This window comes from Taeniopygia guttata, chromosome 4 (genome assembly GCF_048771995.1).
Source record: "Taeniopygia guttata chromosome 4, bTaeGut7.mat, whole genome shotgun sequence".
Taxonomy (NCBI): domain Eukaryota; kingdom Metazoa; phylum Chordata; class Aves; order Passeriformes; family Estrildidae; genus Taeniopygia; species Taeniopygia guttata.
Genome location: NC_133028.1, coordinates 47,365,740 through 47,391,294, shown reverse-complemented (window position 1 = coordinate 47,391,294; position 25,555 = coordinate 47,365,740). Strand labels below are relative to the sequence as shown.

Below are 25,555 nucleotides of genomic sequence, written 5' to 3'. Positions count from 1 at the left end.
TGTAAGGGTAACACAGAGATACTTGAACATCCCCAGATGCCATCACACCAGGGTTCAGCAGCATGGGAGCATTATGCCAGGTGCTGCATTCCTGAGTGTTAGCTGGGCTGCCAGCATGGTTGCATGAGTGCTCTTGGCCCATGGTAAATGACAGATGTGTGCAGGGAGGGTTGAGTTCAGGTTCCTGCTGGCCAGCCCTGCCCTGCTCCAGGTGTGTGGGAGAGCAGTGCCTGGCTCTGTTGGGCTGCAGCTGCTCAGTGTGAGGCACTGTGAGCTCAGGATGGCAGCGCTCCCACCGAGTGTAAGCCAGTGCCTCTCCAAAATCATTCCTCACAGCCAGACACACTGGTAACAACCATGGTATTAAGCCAATACGGGATTTCAGACTGGAATATCTAGTAACGTTTAGCTAACCTTCAACTGCTTTTAGCTGCTAGCTGGATGTACCAAGCCCTCCCCACCTCCAAAAACATTAATGGATTTTTCACTTGCCTCTACATTTCTTCAGGGAAGCAGAGTTTTGAACTATTTCCTTCAGCTTCTTTAAAGCTATTTCTATTGTAGTCTCACCTACATCAGACATCTTGGTAATATTCCTGGGTTGTGGATATGAGCTAATTTTGTTTTGCTTATACTGAGCTTCTTTAGGTTCATTTCCTCAAATCAACTGCTTCTCCAGTTGAGGCAGCAAAGAAGCTAGTTAGCAAAAATTAATTTGCACTGTGGTCCCCATATGCCTGCCTGGAAAGAGAAGAAAAAGCCTTGCTCTTTCTGCATCCCTTTGTTTCTCACTAGAGAATACAGGCAGCAATTAGTAGTCTTGTAACTCTTATTTTCTTGGAAAACAGAGGAGAAAATTGATGTTAGATCCACATCGGTCCTGAACTAGGATTTAATCTCAGTTTTATAAATCTTCAAAATAATTTGTGTCTTCTTAGGTGTTTGCTTCCTCCCGTGTCTCCAAGGGTTTTGTATTCCAAAGAGTCACAAAAGGTAGTGTTTTATTACACAGGGATGGGCAAAACCAAGCATAGAGAGCTGTGTACCCAGCAACCACTGGCAGTTCTGTGCTCCCAGCCATTAACATCTGCTAAAGACCTCAAAGCTGTGTTTTCAGCTGCGTTGTCTTGGGATGCATGAACATGTCCCTTCCTTTTTCTCCCATGGGGCTCTGCAGCCTTAGGGAGGAAGCAGCCCTGCTTTGCTCTGCCATCAAATAGGTGGTACTTCTGTCAGGCACTCCATGGCAAAGGGGCCATTGGCTGCTGCACAGATGTCCTAGACCAAATCCTGCCAATCCTGGTGCTCTAGGATTGCTCCAAATCAGGAGAGGAAACATGCTTGGGTCAAACGGACTTTTTTTTCCTGCAAGCATCTCTCAAATTCTAGTTTTTTCCTAGTTAACCTTTTCCTTGGTGACTCCTTGCTCCTGATTTTCTCCCTTTCTTGTTATTTGACCTTCTGTTCCACACACTGGGTCAACTTGACATAGGATTTCACTTCAGAGCTCTCTTGAATATGCTGCTCAACTTGAAATGAGCTGAGGATCAGACAAATTACTCTGTTCAGCAGTGACAAAGAGCACAAATGATAAAAATGCTGATAATGTTATTTAAATGCCTTTGCAATTTTTGAAAGGTATTGGGTTGTTGCTTTTCTTTAGGTGCTTTACTCCTTTTCTAAAAAAGTCTGCAGTGACTTTGGGGAGCTGCTGTTTTAGAGAACAAAAAAATTTGTATTTTTTAACATGGAATTCCTACACTTGGCCTTTGAACCTCTTAGTCAGATGCAGACAGTGGAATCTGGCACCAAGGATAATCTTCTCCTGATATGGATATGGGGGGAATGGCAATGAGAGAGGAATGCAGTGATAGCTTAATATTTAACTATTTCAGGACTGATACAAACTACAGTGAAGTACAGAGAAATCTTTTCTAGTTATAAGTCTCTAACAAATAGAACAAATTTCTCAATAAGACTGTGAATTTCTGCTACCATTAGGATCTGGATGATAAGCACTAAAAGCATAAACTTAAAGTATAATACTAGATATCAGCATAGCAAGAGCAAACCCCCTTATCTGTATTAAAAGACAGTTCAGCAGTTTTCCTTCTTAGCCCTTAGTGGAGCCAACAAGATTGGAGTTAGGAAATGTTTCTCACAACAGGTATTAAAAATGTAAAGATTGGATTAAAACTGGATTCTTTCTTTTCTCCCTTGCAGTGACTGCAAAGTCATTAGTGCAGTAAGTGTGGTTTTGTGATCCTTGAAGCTGTTGAAAAAAGGGAAATAATAAAAGTAAAGAATAGGAGTTTTGTTATTCCTTGATATCATTAGAGTAGCATTTTTTTATGACAGTATTACATTTGTCTTCACTGTTCTGGCACCTTTTAAAATGTATTTGTCTTTATATTTAAGCATTTGCAATAGGTGCTTTGTTCCTGTTGGGTACTCTGGAGGTCACTCATGAAACCTAGAAGTCTTACAAATCTCACCCTCAATCAGTCTTCCAGCAAGTCTTGTCCCCAGATCTGATATGCAAGCTTCTTTACACTCCTTGTTTTAGCTGTGTTTCCCTGAAACTCAGTTGGCACTCTGCACCTCCTGAATGGATGTTCATACAAAAGCAGGCAGGTCGCTTTGCAGAAAACTTTCTGCAAAATAAATACCAAGATGCTTGATTTCGGTAAAACTTATTGAGCCTTCTAACTGCCCAAGAATTGCAAGATTGGACTGCAGAGTGGTGGCATGCTGACACTGCTGTGCCTCCCCTCATATGTAAATAGTGCTGGAGAGGGTGGCACAGTCCATCAAAGCACTTCCTAAAATAACTCTTACTGCAGAATTTGAATTCTGTAGAATTTTAAGAAATATATCCTGGACACTGTGGGTGTCTGAACAAAAGAGTGCCATGTATCTCTCTGTTGCCTCTTTTGTTTAGCCAAGCGTATATCAATATCCTTCCTGGAGGAAAACAGGACTTATTCTTGTTTTCTCAGTCTGACTGACCTCTAGACTACCCTTACTTTTAGCTGCTTTCTACTGGTTGTGTGTGAGATCTCATCACTTGCAGAAATTTTTGCAAGTGGGATTTAACAGTTATTCAGTAGCCATTCAGTCAAAAAATCTTTTTCCTTTTTTCTTATTGTTTTTAGTGAATGGGAAGCTTAGTCATGATTACTGTGTGGAGTGGAATTGTACTTGCAGTGCAAAATCAGTTTTTTCTGTAAGCCAGAGAACTGCATTATTAATAGTAGTAACAACTACTAATAACATGAAGTCGCACTCCATGTTTTGGTTTTGTAACGCCAAACCAGCAATTATTAGTTCATTGCAAACAAGCTGATATATATACATGTACTTTCTTATACTCCCAATCTCAGCAATTAGCAAGTAAATAAAAAAAGCGGTATTGCTTTCCCGAAAGTTAAAAATGCCCAAAAGAAATCGCTCTTATTTAATATTTAATAATCACAGTTATTTAATGTTTCCCCCCAGATTTGTGAGTCTATGAAGAAGTTAGATCATGAACTTTGAGAATAAGATAGTATGGGTATAGTGGTTCACTGAGAGCTTATAAAATTCTCCAAGTAAAAGAAGCCAAGTTTCTATTTAACAAGCTTTATCAAACCATTGAAGTTAAGTGAAAAGCACACTGATACGCTATATAAAGTACACAGAAAAGGCTTGGGAAGCTTGCAAAAATAATTGTACGAAATACTTTCTCCCACGATCACCACTCAACATATTGGTTGTTGTGGCAAAAAGAAGTGTACATGTGGGTCATATTTAGAGTCCTGCATCTCTTATGGTAACCCTTGTTTCAAATTGAGTGCACATTCCTGTAATTAGGTCCAAGCACTGAAGTGACTCTACTAAAGAAGTGCAACACATTCTTCTAGAAGTTAGTAAAAAAAGTGTTCAGAAAGGACTCTCAGTGATTTTTTAAAAAAAATATTTTTGCAGAGCTTTAATTATAGGCAGATATACCAACTTGAATTTGGAGAATTCTTGTATGTGTCTACAGATGTAACTCAGGTTTATAGAAAACATCAGTGCATTAGAAGTGGTACTTGAAGAAGTACACTGAAGTAGTTTACAAGGTAAGTTCCTAATATTTTTTGCAGTATTTTCCATAAACATGGACTGTGACAGACTGGGAAGAGAGTGCACAGGACATGTACCTTAAAACTGTGACCCCTGAGTATCCTACAAACCTCCAAGCATGGCAGAGAGTTTCCTTCATGCTCTTTGCCACAGTACTCATTTAGAACCTCCTTTAGTGCTCATTTAGAACCTGTGGTCTGAGCCTTGCTGTGCGGTGCTCAGCAGTTCTGAAGCTGACTTGTTCTCCATAGCATAGAAAACAAACAGCATCTTCTTCCCTTGGCACAGTCTGAGGTGAGGAAAGGCAAGGTGGTGCTCCTTGGGTGTGCAGCCATAGGTGTGCTTGTTCAACTGTCCCACTACATAATTCAGGCTGAACAATTGATTTATGTGCCTGAATATAATATTTATGCATAGATGTTCTGCAAGGCAATTATTGGCCTAGGTTGTGTGGACTGTGCACGTTTGTAAGCTTTCTTTCATATTAAAGCTCCAGGTTTTTAATCACATAAGCAAAACAGCCCAGGTGAAATGAAGCAACAAAAATGCTATTTACAATCAAGGAATCATTAAAAATTAACAGTCCTCTAATACCCAAGTCAGCCTTAAATCTGAAGCTGTTTTGAGCATTAATATCCTAGACTGCAAATAGACATAATCAAAAAATCTGCAAAGGATTAAAAAGAAAACAAAATAAAGGGAGACTTAATGATTCAAATAATGACTATTATATTTAGGAGTTCACTGGTTTACTACAGGTTTTGAGCTTTTAAACTATTTGTTTTTGTTGTATAAAATTTTTATTCAAGACCTCTAGCCTAGAATAGTATTTTAAAAATACATTAGAGTTTGCTTATTTTGTCCTAATTTCAACATTTTTTTCTTTTCTGTCATTTGGCTTTAGAGGAGCTCTTGTAGCACTGCTATTTTCATGTTGACCTAGTGTAAAAGAAGTTCCTTCTTAACCTTGGATTTGATTTTCTGAAAACAACAGTTCTTTCAGTTATCTTAAGTCTTCTTGTTCTCACTTGTTCTATAGAGACATTAATAGTTATTTTAGCACTGCAAATGGAAAACATGCCAAGTTTTTAATAGATAAGACGCTTACAAATACCTTAGATGTCAGAGGTGCCTATAAAATCTGAGGACATGTCTGAAACACATTACTACTGTTATGAATTATGCATTAGACCTGCCTCCGAAAGAGGAATTTTCCAAGACAGCTCTATTCAGTGCAATCTGTGTATCTCTAGCTGACAGCTGTCCATCAGGCAAGAAACCTGTGTGAAACTTGCACAAACTGGCACAGCATCTTCAGAGATATGGGGGAGTCTTTGTAGCCACCTGACTTTGGCAGCCATCACTCCCACAAAGAGCTCATAAATTTCAGGTTGTCCTGAATGCTGAATGTCTAATAACCTCTGGGCCTCTTAATCACGGAGAGCTGTTCCTTCTCCTCCAGCTGGGAACAGCAGCTGAAGCACAGGCTGTGCAGGAAAGCAAAAAAAAAAAAAAAATTACAGTTGAATTCCAGCTTCCACTAGAGCTCTTCCTTCTCAGCTCCCAGTACAACCCTGATAATTGTTTTGGCAGCTCTAATCCTTTGCAGATTGATGGATGTATCTTCAGCTGTATTTCAAAGGTTGAGTGCACGTGGGGCCTCTTCCATGAACTGTTGAGGTTCTCCTGTAAATGTCTGTGGAAGGGTTATGTGAGGACTTTCATGTGGCTTTATTTTATTGAGAAACCACTATCTCTGAAAATGCATTTGGAGAGGAATAGTGTGCTTCAAGGTTAAAGCTTTTCCCCTTGGTTAAAAGGTGCTTTCATTCAAAGGGCCTTTAGGAAATTTGGAATCACCTTTTACAGTGCTTAGGTAAATGTTACAACACAAATCATAAATCATGTAGGCATAAAGTTTATGAGTCTTTGTGTTGAATATAATTAAATGTATTGAAATCTCCAGGAAAAGCACAATGCCCAGAGCTGCTCTCCTGGTTTTTGCTAGAGATAAATTAGTGACCTACTTCCTTATCTCATTCATTTTTCTTCACAGTTCCACGCCAGCCTGGAGTGAGCAATAATCTGTTTGAAATACTTGAAATTGAAAGAGGGATTACAGCTGATGAATTTGAAGCAAATGATGACCCAGGTAATGACCATGTCTCCTACTTAGGACCTAGGGTTTACGATTTTTTGAGACTTCTTGGTGGTTTATACATTTTTCAGGACTCCAAAATCTTATGCCCCTTTTTGAACTTATGCTTTATAAAACCATGTAAAACCAACCCTTCGCCTATATGAACCTTACACTTTTATTTCCTAAAAAATTCACCACAAAAATAGCACGAATTGTTAATAATACAAATGCATTTTTTATTGTTTTAGTATTTTTTTAGATTCTTTTCCTAGGGCTCCTTCTTCTGCATTTAATTTTCATACTTACTTGTTAATGTAGGCTACATGGGAAATTGAAAACTAAAACACTCTGAATAGTTTCTGGGTTTTTTTTTTGTGACCTCCTGCTCTGTTCTGCTAGGTGTGCTGGTGCACAGCTGTGATTTTGACAGTGGACTGTGTGGATGGATCAAAGACAAAGATGATGACTTGCACTGGGAACCAGTGAGAGACGTATCAGGTAAGTGATCTGTGTACAATCACAGCCTGCAGCTGAAGAACCACCAAGGCTTGAGGCTGATGACAGTTCTGCTTGAGAACAAGTTACACAACTTCTGTTCCCTTTAGTTCTGGGGTATATTTCACACCAATGCATCTTCTGTGTATAAAAAGCAAAATTGAGGATTCCCAATGTGAAAGAGCAATTTAAAATTTACACTTTGATCATAGCTGACATCTTTAAAATAGAAATGTCTCTGAAGGAGTAGTAGTTGTAGTCAGCAAAAGTTTGTCTTAAAGGAATCAGAAAAAAATGTGGACTAGAGAACAACTTTTATTTATGGTGAAATAAAGCTTGTTTTTCAAACTACCATGTAAACATAATTATTTCCCTATCACTAGCAAAATTATAGAAGGTACTGGAAATATCTTTGTTTTGCTGCCAGATATAATGTTCTAGTTTAACCTCTCAGATTGCTGTAGCTTGGAGTAGAAGTCGATAAAATCAATCTGTATATAGGAAAAATGTTAACTGGAAGGCAGACAACTTAATGCTGAAATACAGAGGCTTCTAAAAAAGGGACTATTTGAGATGCTAAAAAGTGGCATTACACCAAACATTAGAGGGGAGTGTGTAGTGCCTGCATGCAGGACAGGAGACAGTGGTGGCATCAGCACTGGTGCTCAGCCACAGGAGCAGCCCTTCCCTGTGTCGCAGCTCTGCTGTCCCAGCACGTGGGATGTGTTTTGTCCCCTGTTGATGCTGGTGTGGCACTGCGAGGTTGTTGCCCTCGCTGCCTCCCCTTCCCCCAGCGGTGCCGGGGATTAGACACACATCCCTGGCTCCCCGTAATGATGGGATTACTCCGTGCCCAAGGAGCAGCTTTTGGAGTGCACAGAGCTCACATGGTGTGGGGCTGCCAGGGCGGAAGGAAAGGCGCTCTCTGGGGTTAAGGTGAGGAAGGGTGAGGGCACTGAGAGCCATTCTCGTCCTGCACCCCCTGTCAGAGCTGTCTGGCCACTGATGGGGCAGTCATGTGCCACCACAGCAGGTGACCTGGCACCTTTTCCAGGCTGCTTGGCTGGCTCAGTGCAAGTGCTGTCTTCACTGCCCGGGCAGGGGTCCCCCCAGACAGCCTGCTCCGGTACTTCAGGAGCTCCTTGTGACACTTGAAAAGCGTTGGGAATGATGGGGAGACCAGAGCTCCTTCCTCCTGCAGATCAGAAAACAGGCTGCTGGCTCCTGCCTGCAGAGTGGCACTTAAAAACAATTACACTTAAGTCATACCTTTTTTAAAACAACCGATTTTAAAATCCATTTTTTCTAAGTCAGTCACTCAAAGCATATTCATTATCTGTACTCAAAAAATGTTCTTAATACATACTAAATTCCAGAACTATGATGTTTAACTGGCTCTTTTTGTCAGACTTTTCCCCTGCATTACTTCCCAGTAGTCAGGGACAAGCTCAGCTTTTTATTTCCTGTGTATGTTCTGCTGCTGTTGACATAACCTGTTAAAACTAGTCCCTTGAAGTCACCCTCCCACCCCCTCCAGTCTGGAATACCTTGTTGGAAGGATTTATTTTCACAGCTTGTTCCTGACTGCGTGCTTTCACCTTGCAAAGTTTGCTATATATTGGTTTATCAAGATCTGCATTTTGAAAGGTGCTGTGCTGAAGCAGTATAAGCTTATCTTGCATGCAGAAAATGCTGATTTGAGGGGACCTTTTCCTGCAGGGGCTTGCCTACAGCTGTTTGCTTTGTGCTTACCTAAATCTGTTTCCTATTGATTGGATTTAGCTACAGTAACTATCTGAAAACTACGCACTTAATAAGTCTCTACTTTCTTAGTGCTATAATTGTATCTTCAGCAAACAGGTACAGTTATTTAAACTCTATTATGCTTATTTTAGCAATTAGTGACCTGGCTGCAAAAGCAATGCATTAAAAAAAAAAGAAAGGAAAAAAACCACAAAAACCCAAAAACTCCCTGAGAAAATACCCACCAAAAGGTTTCAACAGATCCTTGGACAAATGGATCCCACTTCATGGCTAAATGCTAAGCTAGGGGCCCAGACAGCAGCATAATACTTTTCTTTGTTAAATCTCATTCAGACTAAAGAACTTAAAAACTTATGTAGAAGTAGTGAATTGGAGACAAGGTTGGCTTTCCTTTCAAGTGTGTGACAAGCCGTGGTGTATTGTAATTAAATTTTACAGCTTTTCAAGGGAAAACATTGTGACTTTCAAACAGAAACTTTCAAAAAATAATGATCTGTTTGAGTAGCTACAGGTGGACAGTTAAAAAACAGTTTTCTGTCCTGTTTAGCTGTGTATATCAACCATATTACAAACATCCAATATTTCTAAATCTTTGGTTTGAACTAAGGAGCCTAAAAATGCCACTTTCTTCATAAACCTAAGGTACAGGTGGCATTTTTAAATTAAAAAAAATATATGTAAAATCTGATAGCATAAAGAAAAAATATTCTTTGATTCAGTGTAAGATAAGGTTTTGGGTTGGTTTTTTTTTTGGTTTGTTTTTTTTTTTTAACCTTTTCCCCTTTGGTAATTTCAGATTTTAAAGGTTTTATCCACCTTGCAAAAGCTTTAATTAAAAGTACAAACAACTCATACAGGTCTGGGTTTTCTCCAAGATGTGAAGCCTCATCTAATTTAGTTTTGAGTGTTGGTGTGAAAGGTGCCTTTTTTCTTTCTAGGTTTTATGGATACCTGAGATCCTTAGCTTCTCATGTTCCTAGTGTTTTCTGGAAGGCACCTTTACTTCATATATGATAAGAGATAATAATAGGGTTTTGAATTGAGTATGTATGTTCACTGACAACTTCCTACTGTTAGAATTTGGGGTTAACAGCCATGTGGAAATCATTACTGCTTCTTGCTTTCTCTATCTAATCCAGATTAACAGTTTAAATTACAGTTAAATAAAAGAGGCTATCAGGGTTGCAAATGGATATGCTTTGAGGTTTACCCTGTTAACACAGTTCCCAAACAAAAGGAAAGGGACAGAGCCATAGCTCAATTACATGATAGTGCTTATTCTGGTCTCTGTTATCTATACAGCAGCAGAACATTGCAGCTTGAAAGGCGCATGAATTTGCACAGTGCTTTAATGTCACTGTGGGTTTAAAATCATGCCGTGATCAAGGCGTTGTCAGAAATGACAGAATACATGGGGTTTTAATTTTGGAGAGGGGGATATTGTTTTCTTTGTTAAAAAGAAATTAGGTTGGCAGCACCCCGCCTGGTACTAATGTATAGAGAAGAGCAGCACGGGTAATCTTACCCTGTAGGAGGCAGATGCATTTGTTCTGGTTCTATATGCCTTATTTTACACTCTCTGGACCTTGTGGACCCCTTTATATATTTTTAATGAGTATTGTGCTTTTGGTCCTGCAACCTAGTAGTGTTAAAAAAACCAAACAAACCCCCCAACTAACTGCTCTTTCCACTACAGGGGGGCAGTACCTTACCATCTCTGATCCCAAGGGCAAAGAAGGAGGAGTAGCACATCTTATCCTGCCGTTGGGTCACCTGGCTCAGGCTGGAGATTTGTGCCTGTCCTTTAGGCATAAGGTACCTGGGCTGCATTCTGGTACCCTGCAAGTCTTTGTAAGGAAAACTGGTGCTCATGGCCCAGCTGTTTGGGGAAGAAATGGTGGCCATGGCTGGAGACAGACACACATAACGTTACGAGGCGTAGGCATCAAGAGTGTAAGTACTGATGATTGTGTTGCTTTTTGGGTTTTTGCATGAAAAAGATGAGGATGCTGAAATGGTGCAGCACTACAGTGTTGATCTTCTGGCTTCAGTTTCACTCTGTTTTACTACTTTGATCCCTGCCAATGAAATCACAATACAGATGAGCGTTACTGTGTATTTTTTTTAATTAGTTTTATGCATGCAAAAAAGAAATCACAGCTATAGAAATATAGTACAGGCTACTCTGTTATTTCCTGAGTTACCTGGTACAGCCCATTTTAAGGGAATCACCACCTAGGAAAGAACAGCCTCATGGACAAAGGCATACTCTATAGAGAATTCAAAAAAATGCCTGTATCAAGATTCCTCGTGAGCAATACTTTGAATAATTTAGTGCCACAAAATAGGAAAAATCCCCTGTGGATTAGTAACTGGCTAAATCAGGGCAAAGGTACTGAAAAGAAGTAATTTTTGGTAATGCAGGGAGATTACAAGTGCAATCTCATGTGGTTTTATGCCCTTTAGCATGCCTGTAGCTGTGCAGGCTGAGGAGGTGAATGATGACCTAACAATGCCCATAACACAGAATGGTTTAGTGCAATCAAAAGAAGCTGCTTGAAGTGCCATGAAGAAACTCTTAATACCTGGAAATTTTAGAAACATTATGTGATTAAACTGGTATCAAAAGCTCAGTGTTATTCTTCAACCTCTGAAGGCAGTTTTTATTTTAGATTTGAAGAAGTGGCTTGGGTATTTCAGGGCCTGTTTGTCTTAAATATCAGGTGCTCTGAAAACCTCACACATCATAATGTTCATGATGGGAGCAGGCTACAAGACATACACAGTGTCTAGCTCTAAAATGAATATTAAGGCTGTGATTAGTGCAGATAATTTTCTAGAAAATTTACCTCAGCAACAGTAGCAAAGACACTTGACTTTGTTAGCTGTAAATCAGTGTTGGACTGAGAATGAGGACATTTGTAACAGGTGAACAATGTATCTACTATATTCTTACCCTTTTTTTTCCCCCTAAATTTCTCACTTCTGGCAGTCCCCCTTTGCACTGTCCCTTGCCTCTCATGACCCCCTGGCAGTAGCTGTCTGCATGGGCAGCCAGGGCTGCTGACCTGAACCACTGGGACACTTACCCAAAGATCAGATACTTACCCTCTTAAGTAAGCAGGGAAGGCCTCTGCCAAAGAGAAATCAGGAAGAAATGTGGAAGTTTTATTTTCTAGCTAATTAAAACCCAAAATCAACTAAATGATAGTGATTTTGGAGAGGCTTACTGGAAACCTGCAGAAAATTTGAATGAAGACCAGAATCCTTCATAACACTTTTTAATTAATTACTTACTTGTAATTTTTTTTTATCCCCCACTCAAATTGTTCTATTTATCTTTCTAGGTTATTTTCAGAGGTGAGAAAGGGAAAGGAAGAACTGGGGATATTGGACTAGATGATGTGGTCTTGAGGAGAGGACGCTGCTCTGAAGAGCATTAGCCGAGACAATGGACCAGCAGTCATCTCCTCTTGCCCTTCTCATGCAATTCCTACAAAACTTTGAAACAGAACTGCATGGAAAAGAAGAAAAAGTGGGAGAGCAGCAACTTCTTAGTGGTATGCTAAGTGCAATCTCATGGAAACTTCACTTAAATACATGGAGAGCACCTCCCAGGATTGAGGAAATCCAATCTCAGGCTGCTTATTTCTATTAATCCTTACCCCTAAATAATATATTGTGTGTAATAACTTTGTTCCTTGTTAAGTCTGGTGAGTGCTCGTAGTAAGAGCACTTGCGAAAAAGGGAGAATTAATTACAAATGGTAGCAAAAGAAAGCTCCATCTCGGAGTTTGTGTTAACCAACAGCCACTATCATCCCACAGTGCTATCTTTCATTGATTAATTTGTGTGAGTCCCATTGGATTAGTGAAAGCCTGGACCTCAGCTTTGGCTTACTGCCACTGACCTTTGAAGAAAGGTTTTTCATAGAAATAGCATTTACTTTGCTGTTGCATCTGTATTAACCAAAACCAGTTAGAGAGAGTAGGCATTGTATCCTGTAATATTGCTACTGCTGCGTTTTTTGTATATGTGTATGGTTAACATATTTATATTTTTTAGTATTTACAGACTGTAGTTGCAGGGTAATTAGCAGCTGTACTTTCTTTTTGTTCAAGACAAAAGTTCAGCATCTTCTTCAATACTGCTGGTCATGCCAAATTATCAAAGTCAGTTAATGGTGCTCATTGGAAAATGCTGGTGCAGTTTTTCATGTTGTAACGTCCTGAAGGCAAAAGAGCAAATGCTCACCTGATGGAAACTGGCATCTGAAAATGCTCTGCAAGTTTGCATCAAGCTCACAAGCAAGCCCTAAAGGGCCCTGAATCCTGCAAGAAGCTCCTGGTTCAGCTGAAGCAGCCAGCAGCTGTTGAACTTAGATCTTGTAAGGTTGAGCCCGCTGGCACTGGCAGGAATGATCCCTTCCCACAGGTGGCACAAGCCTACACATGAGGAAAAAGGGCAGCTGTGTTAACACTGCACAAACCATTCAGACCCTGAAATGCCTCCAATGGTCTTTGGCAAATGTCCATACTCTGCCCAACCTTCTGTATATAATAAGCATTTTATTCTTTAGAACTAGAACAACTATTAGCTCTAGTGGGAATAAGTATTTATCAAAACTTTGGACTAATTTTATAGTTATGTATCATGCATGTGCTGTGCAGTTTCCCAGGGAATTCTTCTGTTTTGTTTGGAATTTTTTAAGTGGGCATCATCATCACTGCTAGCAATTCTAAAATTGACAAAGTAATTATAACATTTGAGAAAATGAGAAGAGATTGGTAAACTGCTTCTAATGGTGCAGCCTTAAAGTTTCAAAATAAAAATTATAAAAAAATATATCTTGGTTCTTTTGAATAATTAAATACAGTGTAAAATATATGTCAGCTGCATAGCATGTTCAGCCTTGTACAAACTTCACAGAAACAAATTTGCAAGACCATTAGTCATATTCCAAATCCCTGTTCCTGACAAAGTACAAATCTGAAAATATTTTTTCCCATTCATCTCTTAGGACAAAACATGGTGTATAGAGCAGCAATGTATGTAATCAAACAGAAAGTCTCCTGCAAAAGTGTATCAGCAAACATTTTGAAAAGGAAAAAAGCAATGTGTTTGTAAACATTAAATTTTAAACTATTTTGTTTCATTATAATCTTTTTCTCTTATGTTATTTTGTGATATGTCAGAAATATTTGTGAATAGTTGAAATACCTTGTCCTTATTTTAAAGTAATCAGTAAAAGAGACTGTTACTTTCTACTAACTGGGAATCTTGTTTTCATTTCTAGATAGAAAGTCTCAATTTTCGTTGCAGTGAAATGAATAAAAGATGACAATCTTAGAGTGAAATAGCTCTTATTACCAGTTTTAAACATCAAAATACATTTCACTATAATATGAAGTGAGCACTATATTTATTATTCAGAAGGAAGAATGACAATTTTCAACCTAACTTTAAGAGAAGTCTCACAGGTAATTTAAGACCTTCTGCAATATTAGACATCCATTTTACAAGAAGGAGCAGCTACCATAGTTCCTCACTCCGATTCAGCCAGCACAAACTGCTGTTAGATGCCAAGGAATATGAGATTGACACATTTTAGTCTGGTTCCTCATATTACTGTGATGATTAGATTACGATTCCCAGGATAAAATGGGACCCCTGTCAATGCAAGACTGTCAGAGTTTTTTGCCATTTTTACAAATGTTCGCTGGAACTCAGGATCTGGATTGATTCGAAAGGTAGACAGCAATAAGTACTCAGGTGACGGGGAGGAGTCAGGTGTCTGTTTTATGATGCATTTCATTGCTACAATAAAACATGGACTTGTAGAGCCTTGTGACAGCTGCAGGACAAGACAGGAGCTCAGCAGTGTTTCTGAGCCCTGGGGGAGCTGTTGTGGCTGTAGGTCACTCACCTCCAAAGCTGGTTGTGCTGTGACTGTGTGTGTTGCCTTCTCTCCACCTTTTGGATAGATAACGTGATGTAACTCAGAGGTTCTATTGTGAGGATCCTTCTCCAGTTCTTGTTCTCCAAGTGCTTTTCAGGCAGCTCTCTCCAGCCATACCCCTCGCCCAGGACTGCCTTTCCATATGAGCCTCAAGAAAGGGATGAAAATATGGCCTGAGGTCCTCCTATGAAGTAGATTATATAGTTTTGGATTTAGTAAATAGGCAATAGAAATTCCTGCTTAGATACTTAAGCAAGCAGAAGAAATTACACTAAATTAACATGAAAAAAATTATCAAATGTTTAACCTCTTGCCAGTTTAAAACTGAATGTTCTTAAAAGACATGTGAACTCTTTTCCCCAAAGAGATTGAAAATAAGATTCTTTATAAATGACACGGACTGGGACCAGTGGCAGTGTGCATTTATGAATTTTGCTGACATCAAAATCCGGAGAATGGAAGGGACCAAGACAAGATTTCTGATTCTAGATTTCATTCTGTCCAGTGCCCTCATCTCTCATCAGAGCCATGTCATTAAATCACTAGTGAGTGATTTTAGTGAAGCCAATTCCTTCTGAAGAAAAGCTTCCCTAGGTTTCCTTCAATAAATTACCTGAGACTTGGAGGTCAACATTGCTTTTACAATAGTCAGAGATAACAATAACTGCCCTTGTAAGACTCAGGTAGTCATAAGATGACACCCTGAACAGAAGAACATTTATTACAGCAACCTTCATCATCCTGCTCTGTTCTGGTGGAGAAAAGCTGCCACAGTAGCAGCTGCCTCCAACCCATGTACCAGGGGTCTCTCCATGCACCCCATTGGAAGTTATTTCTCCTTACAAATGAAGCACAGAATTTATCAGAAAGAAAGCTTGATCCAAAGTCTCTTGATTTTAGCAATGCATTGTGACACACACCCTGAAAAATGTTCAATCTGCTTTTATAAATTTGAAACAAGAAACTATAGCTATCTTTAAAATTTCAATTGTGAATGTTACACATACAGAATTATTAATTACCAAGTGAGGTCCAATTAAATTCTATGCAATTTTTTTAATATAGCTCTATCTCTCAAACAGAAAATTAGCAAAGTTTTCCTCGTGTTTAAAACACTTTCCTATCTGCTGTTTTATCCTGACATCCTGTAGTCACACAGCGCTTTATGACTTCAGATTTTCCATGTCATTTAAAAAAAAAACAAGTTGAACAATGCATTGGTGTCAACCTGCAACTTTAGAAAGAAATGCAGAACATTTTAGTAGTGAGTTTCAGGAATGATTTGAAAGATCACTGCATTAACTTTCAAAGCTTGAGGAGATTCCTTTCTCAGACCCCACCTACTGCATCAAGCAGACCTAGCAATACATGAGGAAATGCATTTGGAATGTCTGTAATGCTCCATTTGTTTAAAATACCAACAGACCAAAGACCATCAAAGACAAGTTTTCAACAGTACAGACTGAACCACCTCTAGATTTCAGAAACCAGCCCCGTGTAAGTCTTCAGGATTGCAAGTCCAAAATTAATCATATCACATTCTAGTGGCTCTGCTCTTACCAATTCTCCTTGTGTGATCTCTTCCAAACCTTTATTCAGTGTTTGAGCAAGGAAGCCATGATCCATCTGGCATACAGGATAAGGATGCTTCTCTCTGTGACACAGTCAAATCCTGCTTTCCTCTGACTAAGAGTTACTACAGCACTTTCCCAGTAATCTTTTTAACTTAATACTTGAATTTTTACCTTCTCTTCAGGCCAGGAATAGTCCTCTGTCACACTTTTCTCCCAGATTTTAACTTGCTGTGCATTACAGTAGCCTACGTTCTTATTTCAGACTCTTATCCCGAATACTCTTGATATATTCATTTTGAGTTTGCTAAACATCTGTAAAGACAAAGTATAGTGTGTACTCAGATAATGATTTTACTGCATTTGTATGCAACACCAGTGCTAAAATTTGAGACTGACTATCTCAAGGAATTTCAGGAAGAAATTACAGAAGTGGACTCAGCAGACTTTTTCCTCTTATCAGAATGGTTCAAGACAGAATTCCTTACATGTGAAGCAGGACTACTGTGGCATACATATACTCCTGCTTGAACTGCATCTTGAACTGCAAAGAAGAGGAAAAAAAAAAGCCTTCCAATGAAAACTGACTTTGAGTCTCATGCCCCTGGGTTCAAGTCTAGCACAAAAGCAAGAGCTCCTCATGCAATGTGTGCCACCTCAGCTGGTGATGACACCACCAGAATCCCCAGCAAAGACCATCCTGACATCCAGTACAATATGAGTAGAGAACTAAACACAAATAAACAGTGAGCAGTGCCAGTTATGTTTTAAATTAGGAAAAAAACTGCAAAAAATTTGATTAAGAGGATTCAGAGGCGTGTCCAAGAGAGACACTTTGACTTCCATCTCTCTGAAGTTCTGAGTTGGCTCAAAGAATGTTGTTATTTTACCTCAGTTTCCTGGATCAGTTGGAGGACCAAAGTTGTTGAAGCTCTTCAGAGTTTCCATGTCCCAGTGCTGAGTGTCCTCTCTGAAATGTGCATGATTCTTGCTAATAGTCTAGGGGATTCCTTTAGCCATTTGTGAATACACAAGGTTTGAAGCCACTGGAACTGCTCAGTAATAATAAAGTCCACAACTCTATGGTGCATATGAATTTACATAGACCCCTGTTTCATTAGAGAGGTCATTAAACTGTGAGCAATTCAGTCACTCTTCTGTCATATGCCACTGGTTCTATCCTGATTTTAAAGACATTACAGTTGGGTGAGCTCTGTTACTGAAGGTTGCCTCTTAGAACTGAGTGATGTTTGATTGCTCACAAGGTACATCACAGTTTTGTGGGGGAGGCTGGGAGACCTCGGCATTCTGGCAGCTCATCTGTGCATTAGCAAACAGCCCTGGCACACTCACTGTGAAATTCACAGTGAACTGCTCTGCCAGGTTTTTTCAGAGTAATTTGCTTGCCAAATAAAGGTATGTGACCAGTTTGAAGAAATACCACATTAATACAAAAAATAGGCTGAGAAAGTACATGGCACTTTAAAGGTACATGGTACATCAAGGATGCCTTCATCACCATATGGCCTTTGATCAGATTACACTGGCAATTAGAGAGCTAGATGAGAATTGTAAGGATTCAGCTACAGCTTGGCTGCAGAGCTCCAGCCCACAGCCTCACACAAGTTCCTCATAACACTGTTCTTCATCTTTCATTCAGCCATTCCCTCCCAGGGTACCACTTTGTCCAGAGTGTGCTTGGCATTGCAGCAAACACAAATGATGACTGCCCCTCTCTGTGGCTGGCTGTGACCAGGTGGTTCCTAATGTGTGGAGCTCTCTTCATTTTTCTCTCAGGTTTTGCCAGAGGTATCAGCTAAGCTACCAAAAAGATACTGGCCAAATTCAAACTTTCATGTGCCCTGATGAAGGTAAGGAGCTTTTCCCTCCCTGATATGGAAGTCTGCTTCCTCCCTAAAGAGAGACCCTTACCAGAGGAGATCCAATCCATACCACCCTCTGCACTTGCTGCTCCAGCTAAAATTCCATGTACTGCAACTGGGTCCAGGTCTGAAGGTAACAAACCACACAAACTCCCCCAAATAAGAAAATATCCTGAGGATGCAGCAGACAGATTGGAACTGCGACAGTTCAAGAAGCAGCTACACTTGAAATTACAGGAGGCACAAATGGGCAATGCAAGAAATCCTGCAATTTGCACTCAGCAGTACACAACTGCAAAACAATTGGATTCCATTTCTGGCCCCGAGCTGACAAAGACTTGTGAGTTTTCTGATAGCCAGTCTGCCTGGAGCAGCCTGGGAGCACAGCATCTCCAAACCACATGAGGCTGCCAACAGCAGCTACAAGGTAATCCTGCAGTATGCAAAACATTATGTGAGGGGGATTTTCAAACCTTGCTATTAAAAATATCCTTGGAATGATGGCTCTGTCCTGACACTCAGTACATACAACCCCTGCTTCACGTTTCAGTGGCAACAACTCCCTTTGGGGAAGAGAAAGGGAACTGCACAGAGTTCATCATAAACTGCAAACTGCACAGAGCTGCAGCAGAACAGGCACAGGCTCCTCCAGTGGTCTCAAGCCTTGCCCAGCAGCCTTTCAGTTGGGGGGTCAGGCTGCTTGTGAGGTCCCTGAACACATTCAAGGATGAGTAGAAATTTTCCCTGTGCACCTCTCCACACCCTTTTTCATACTGTTGTAAGAAAGGTGAGTGTCACCCACATGAAAAGAAAGAAAAGAAGCAAATGCTTATATTGTGCACCCAGAGTAGGTAAATGCCATTCACTTGAACTCATAAATTCTCCTGCTATACACTGTCCTCTTGACACTCAGGTCAGCCAGCCTAACCTGCAACAGCAGCTAGTTCAAAGCAGTAACACAATTAAAAACTTCCATTATCCAGCATTATTGAAGGGGAGAAACTTTATTAACAGGTCTTTGACTTCCAGAAGCTGGATCTTTTTCACTCATCCCTTTTTCACCACCAGAGTCAGGCAAGACATTAAAATGCTGCTCAAACAAATGCACCTGACATTGTCTCCTGAAGAGCTGCTGGACAGGGCATCTCGAAGCTAAGAAACCCAAAACATGTTTACAAAAGGAACTTGGGCAGCCATGAGACAAGCAAGTACATCAGACACTGATGAAATCACCACACTCCCTGAGCTATTTGTATGTGATTTATCTCAGCTTCTAGTTAATTTTTAACAGGCTCCTGTCCTTTGCCAAGCAGTTGGGAAACTCACTGCATGTTCTCCAGAAACAAACATCTGAGCAGCAGTTCAAAGTGGATGCTGTAAATGGAGTTTTGACTCAAAGTAAAATATATTGTTTAAAATCCTATTTCTCCTGTACTGAAAATGGACAATCTCTTTTGCCCACATCAAAGAATTGAAATGCAGCATCCCTCCCTTCTCTATAACATTCTACTGTGCACTACAGCTGTTTTTCTTCCTACCTAGGTACAACATGTCATTCCTATGTCATATGCAGACCACTGAAAGGGCTCCAGAGTAGATTCTTCTATTAAACAAAGCTACCAACATTCAAAGACTTTTAAATACTGCACTTGCACCAATACAAACCAGGGCACCATCAGGACAAGACACAGTGAGAGCTCTTGCAGCCTTACGTTTCAAGACACTACTGCTTTGCTGCAGAGCTTCCAGTCTAGCCCACAGTGACATCAACCTATCAAAAGCTCTTCAGCAGAGCTGCCAGCAATTGTATGAACACTACACTTGAAATACTCTCATCTGTAAAATGCCTCCTCAAGCTGCCTCCTCTGGTTCCAGTCATTGGAACCCTTTGTGCTGCTTGCTACCAGCCCCAGCTGAGGCTCTGACTCCTGGCAGGACCCAATCCTGCCACTACTGCCCCAGCTTCAGTGAGGATTGGAGCCTCCAGCTGTGAGCAGATTCAAACCAAGTCTCTACAAATGAAACTGGAAGAATTCTCTTTTGCCTCTGAGCCTCCCAGCTGGGCAGTCCATGAAGCACCACCAGCACCAGAATTTACACAGCCCAGTGCCACAGTGCCACAGTGCCAGGGCAGCCCCTGCAGGAGCTGGGGATGCTGAGGGTGCACTGAACTGCCAGCAGGCAGGTGGGCACTGGTGTTGCTTCTCAGCATGACCAAGTCTTTGCTCAAACAGCCAGGGCTGCAAACTCAGAGCTGGAGTGTTTCTGATCCTGCCCGTGGTAAATGTGTGTGAGCTTTGGAGCTGCATGTGCCCACTACAGCGCACCATGTGGGGGTACAGCTCCCCACCCTCTGTATCTCTCGGTTCCCCACACTAACTTTTCCTCCTCCTCCTCACAAAGCTTCCAGAGTTTCTCCAAAAGCTTTTTACCCTCCAGTTTGTTCCAAGACCTCAACTTTTTTCTCTCCATCTTCCAGCTCTCTGCTGTTGCTGTGGTCTTGAGCTTTTGATGAAAAACAGGCTATCAAAGTCTTTCTCCTCAGCTGCAAACTTTTAAGTTTAGGCCTCCCCATCTACAAGGAACATTCAAGTTAGGTATCAAGCACTGCACCTGGCAGCGTTTTCCAGATCCTGCCCAAACAATAATAAAGTTTATTTGCCTGAGGACTTGCTGAACCCAAACACTGTTTTCTCTGGCACGAGAGGCCAATTTACTTCTTGAGATAAATATTAAGCAAACATGATTTTTTTGACTTTAGAAAAAAAGAAGCTAGAACATTTTCCTGCAGCCACAGTCACACCCCTTGTGCCTGTAATGCTGAGCTATTTTTAAAAATTCATTCCTGTGGTATTTTCCTAATAGCCATAAAGCAGCAGGGCATTCTCTAAAACACACTTGGCTATTATTACTCCTCCTATGCCTTCTGACAATGACCTTCCAAATTCAGATAGATTAGCAAGCTGTCAAAAGAAAAAAAATTATTCTCTTTGTAGCCTTTCCTCTATTGCTTATTTTCCCCAGGCAGCAGCTCAGATCTGGCAGGAAACCAACTCAGCTCCTCCCCTAAGACTCCATCACATTTTTTGAAAAGTCCATGTCCTGAATGTTGCAACTTGGGTCTTCTGTATACTAAAAAAAAGAAAACAAAAACTTGTATCTTTTGCCAGTATTTCAACAAACAAAACCAGTGAACCAAACCCAAGTGAAGAACTTTAGCCCATCCATGTAACAACTCTCAATACCCTAAAAAACTAAGAATAATATTTTAAATTGACCAAGGGGCACCAACGTCAGCCATTTAACAATCATTTCAACCGTCATGCTGTTTCCTTAATCCAGGAGATGACAGGTAAAATGAGTTTGTGACCTAGTCAGTAATTTTTTAAAAAGTGCAGAACCCTCAGCAAATGATGATACAAACCCATATCAGCATGAGGACCTCTTGTTAAAATAGCAGGCAGAGACACAGAGCACTTAGCTGTTCTCTCTCCTCTGTATTTGTTCTCTGGTATAAAATGCAGAACATTTTTTCTAAGTCTATGTAAATATAAACAAAGATTAAAATTAGGACAAATATCTCTTTTTACTGATTTCATCATCTGAACCCTCAATTACACTCCTCAGTAAGCATCTATTTCTATTCATACCCACAATTTATTTCTACTTGCTGGGGTCCATGCTGGGGGAGAGCACGCTCAAGCAATCAGCCTTTCACTCCCAGCTCCTGACCCCATTTCTTTTTTTCCATCCTTTTACACGTTCCAGCCTTCTGGCCATCTCCTAATGCTGAAATCATCTTTTTGCTGCCTGAGGCAAGAGAAAAAGTAGCCCAACATACTCTTATGAAGAAGGGATTGCCTCTTGCCATGCTCTCTACCTGCCAGATCAAGTCTGCAGCCCTGTGTCACCCTTGCTGCTGCCCTCAGCAATGTTTGTGAGGCCACAAGACATGGCAAGTTCTGGAGCAGCCCCTCAGGGCTCTGGTTTGCATCTTGTCACACTCCCACTGCTACTGCCAGCACACCCTTAGACAAAAGCCTCATTTAAGCCAAAACCCAATTTACTGGCACACACAGAATCCCACAACTGGTAATGGCAGATTTTCAAATTCAATTTTTTCCCTTGCATGTTAATGCTCTTTCCCCTTTACTCAGTGTCCCCTCCTCTGTCCTAGGGAGGTGATGAACACAAGATACTGTAGATAATTGCGGGTCAGAGCTTCACCCATCAGTACAGCCCACCCATGTCCCCTCCCTCCTGGAGCTCACACTGCAGGGAGAGCACAACTAAGCTGAGGATTGCTGCTGCTCTAGCAAAGCACAGTCACAATTCAGCTGGCAGCAATCAGTAAGAAAGGTTTTAGCTCAAACCATGCTGTTTGTCATCACCTGATATTCTGGCCCATGAATTCCACCATCATTCATTTAGTCAGAAATTATATTCAATTCTCATGTATGTCAGAATCACAAAATTTGCTTTGTTTCTTCCATGTCAAAGTTATGGGAAAATAAACATGGTGGGTTCCAGAGCTCCCTAAAGCCAAATGCTAATAATTGCTGGATGAGAAAACAACATACAAAAGGTTATCAACAGCCTCTATCTAGTTTCATAAGGCAAACAGGAAAAAGGACTTCAACAAAAAAGAGGCAAATTCCAGGAAAAAAAATTTATAATTTTTTACGTCTAGTCACCATTTCTTGCAATAAATCCAACAATTTATCTACATTTCTAGGCTCTTTATTTGTTCTCAAAGACGCTGGGAATTAAAAGTAAAATCAACTTTCAACCTCCTCTGAAGAAGCTACAATGAAGCGCAACAGCTAACAAGTTGAACATGCCTCTAGCAGGCAGTCAATTCCAATACTACATATTTATTCACATAGGGGGAAGAAGGCATATATTTTATAGAGATATATGTGAAAAAATATATACCTATTTATGCATCCAGGTAACACATGTAAGAAGGGTCACTTGAGAAGTATTGCCAAGGCTGGTCAGTGCAGGACCTCCCAAACCTCTCCCTGGGGCAGCAGGCACTACATAAGAAGGAAAGACCTCCCCTAGTGCCAGGTTCTCCCCATTTCACAGGTGCAAACCCTCAGCAGTTTGTCAGGCTCTGCTTGTTATAACAAAAGCCTTCAGTCTCCTAACATTTAAAAAGGGTTCAGTGAAACATAACATGAGCTAGTTAAAAATACCCTGTGGAGCGGGTACACACACCCACCCTGCTCTAAGCCAAAAATCACAGAAAGCAAAGTTTGTATGGCATAATAGCACATCCTACCTATCCCCCCTCTCCTGCAGAGCTCCTCCAAAACAGAATCTGCCCTGTGCCTTGCCTGGTGTGCTTTGAAAGCCCCAGTGATCCCCTCCTCCGTGCCTGGCACAACGGGGCAGAGCCGGCACCTGCAGGGGTACCTGGTGTAAACAGAGGATGGAGGGATCACAGAGCAGTACTTTTCCTGACCTTCAGCCAGAAGGTTTGTTTTAGCTAATTTGAAGCTCCTCCTCTTGGAGACTACCCAAAATGTCTTTGTTCAGTTCAGGTTGTGACTTAATCACGTGGCTAAACTTGAGTCCTGCGGCTCTTTTGATCTCTCGTGGTTAATCAGACTTCTTGCTCACTTTGCTCTTGTTGATGCTGCTCTCAGGTGCAGGGACTGCTACAAAGAAGAAAAAAATGATCAAGAAATAAATGATAAATAACATTCACATAATGGTAAACCACCACCACCATCAGCATTCTGTCTCTTTGCTGGGAAAATTCTACATGTCCCAGATTTCCACTACACATGTCATCTTATATTAAAGAAAAAAAAAAAGAAAGAAAGGAAAAAAAAAAGAAGAAGAAAAAAAAAAAGAAAGTAAATTGTATCACCTACTCTACTGTATAAAATAACAGAAGGTTACATACTGTGCAATGAGTAGCCAGGCAACTAGGCTTCCTGCATGACAGTTCTCGGATATTTTGATACCATGCCAGAGGCTGACAGGAGCCTTATATTTCTGCCTCCTAGCAATGCCTCCAGGCTGCTCTTCCTACCATGCAATTCATCACTGTTAACATCAGCATGCTCTGAATAATAAATGTCCAGCTATGGGTCAGGGTGCATTTCACACCCCCTTTGTGCTGATGCCACAAAGTGGCAGAAGAGAAGGCATTGGACTTTCAGACTAGAAAACAGCTAAAGAATTGATGGAAAAATCCTGTGCCACTCTAAGAGAAAGATTCATTTTGGAAAGTCAGTGGTGCCCAAACAGGTGATGCTACAATAATTGATACTTTTATACTGTGCCATTGTGATCCATGAGAGATCTTACACTAGATGCCATATGAACAAGGAGGTTTCTTTCAGGGTAATCCCTGCTGTTATGCCATTTGCTTTAACAGACAAAAGCCCAAAACAGTCTTCTCATCTCTTCTTTTTTCTGTGAAAAGATTATTAGAAAAAAAGACAAAAATACTTGACTCTTGCAATACTGTCCTGACTGGTACAATGCCATCATCCAAAGGAAACCTCACTCAGATGAATTCAGCACAGCCTGGTACCGTCACTTGAAGCTCTTTTTGTTCAGCATTATAAAATTGTTTTTCTCTTGAGTGCAAGAGTTTCACTTCAGGCCCTGCCAAGGTCAATATGCAAGATAAATACTCTCCCCACTCATGGCCTAGTGGGAGGTCTCCTAAGCACCTCAGGATTGCCATATAATACATGGGGAAATATGACATCCAACATTTCACATGCTAAATTATGTCAGATTTCAGAATACAAGCAAGATTTTTCTTCAGCTACTCTGTTCTTACCCTCTGTGATACAGAAAATAAGGGATCCTCTCTAAATCTGAAATACTTTGACTCACAGTGGTAGACAAGAAGAAATCAGTATTTCTTTTAGGAATTGCTGCCAGCAAAGGTTTAGCTGAACAAGAGCTGTCACATCAACCTCCTCCATGAAAAGTTAAGTGACTGGAACAGAGGAGAAGGGGGGTTGAGGGAGGTGAGAGAAACACTATCAGTCACTCCCAAAACAGAAAGAGATCCATTTTAAGAATTCTCTTCCCTAGAATATCTTCCTTAAAAATCACTGTTTGCCCCTTAAAAATTGATATATCTTTAATAGCAATATTATCAATATTTATTTTTGTTATCATTTTGCCATTAGCCTCTTGAATGATCTTTTCTCCAAAGGAGCCCATAAGTTTTCACAGTTTTCACTGTGGCCTGGAATGATAAAGTGACAAAGAGCAGCGATGTTCTCTGAAATGTAACTACTGTGCATCATTTGGCAAAAAGATGTTTATAATTCAGAGGCCTACATATTCCTCAAAATATCTGGGTTATTCAATTAAGTTCATAATGAAAGAGGAGTCATTCATAGAAATAATTTGTTAACCCAAAGCAGGAACTTTACACCTGAGGACACACCAGCACATGCATGAAAAGACGAGGCGAGTTTATCTTGGATGGACTCTCTCTGTCCAGGTTGTGTCAGTCTGCAGCATTTCACTGTCAGTACAGCTACTGCTGTCTGCACTACCAAGTAGAACAGACTCATTAAATCTAGTTAACTCTGAGTCCTGACCCCAATGTGTCCAACAAACCTCCAGACAGTTATAGAAAAACTTGCCCTTT

The 25,555-nt window shown here is 40.5% G+C and overlaps 1 protein-coding gene and 1 long non-coding RNA gene across 8 annotated transcripts in view; one reads left to right on the top strand and one right to left on the bottom strand.

Moving 5' to 3' along the window:
* The window catches only part of NPNT (nephronectin), a 48,867-nt gene extending 35,090 nt beyond the window's left edge, over positions 1–13,777 (top strand). For all 5 annotated transcript variants that reach the window (XM_072928542.1, XM_072928543.1, XM_072928544.1 and 2 more), the window contains 4 exons: positions 6,164–6,259; positions 6,647–6,745; positions 10,203–10,459; positions 11,854–13,777. In XM_072928542.1, coding sequence (XP_072784643.1) covers positions 6,164–6,259; positions 6,647–6,745; positions 10,203–10,459; positions 11,854–11,949 — 548 coding nt within the window. In that variant the 3' untranslated portion in view covers positions 11,950–13,777. The remainder of the gene's footprint in view (positions 1–6,163; positions 6,260–6,646; positions 6,746–10,202; positions 10,460–11,853) is intronic.
* Positions 13,778–13,911: 134 nt separating this feature from the next.
* LOC140683983 (uncharacterized) lies at positions 13,912–23,722 on the bottom strand. 3 transcript variants are annotated; one of them, XR_012055724.1, is made up of 3 exons: positions 22,855–23,722; positions 16,211–16,351; positions 13,912–14,649 (listed from the first exon to the last, which is right to left on the bottom strand). It is a non-coding gene; the product is annotated as an uncharacterized lncRNA (long non-coding RNA). The 3 variants fall into 3 exon arrangements; XR_012055725.1 differs by having other exon boundaries at positions 23,207–23,722; XR_012055723.1 differs by lacking the exon at positions 22,855–23,722 and adding an exon at positions 16,927–18,483.
* Between the last annotated feature and the right edge of the window lie 1,833 nt (positions 23,723–25,555).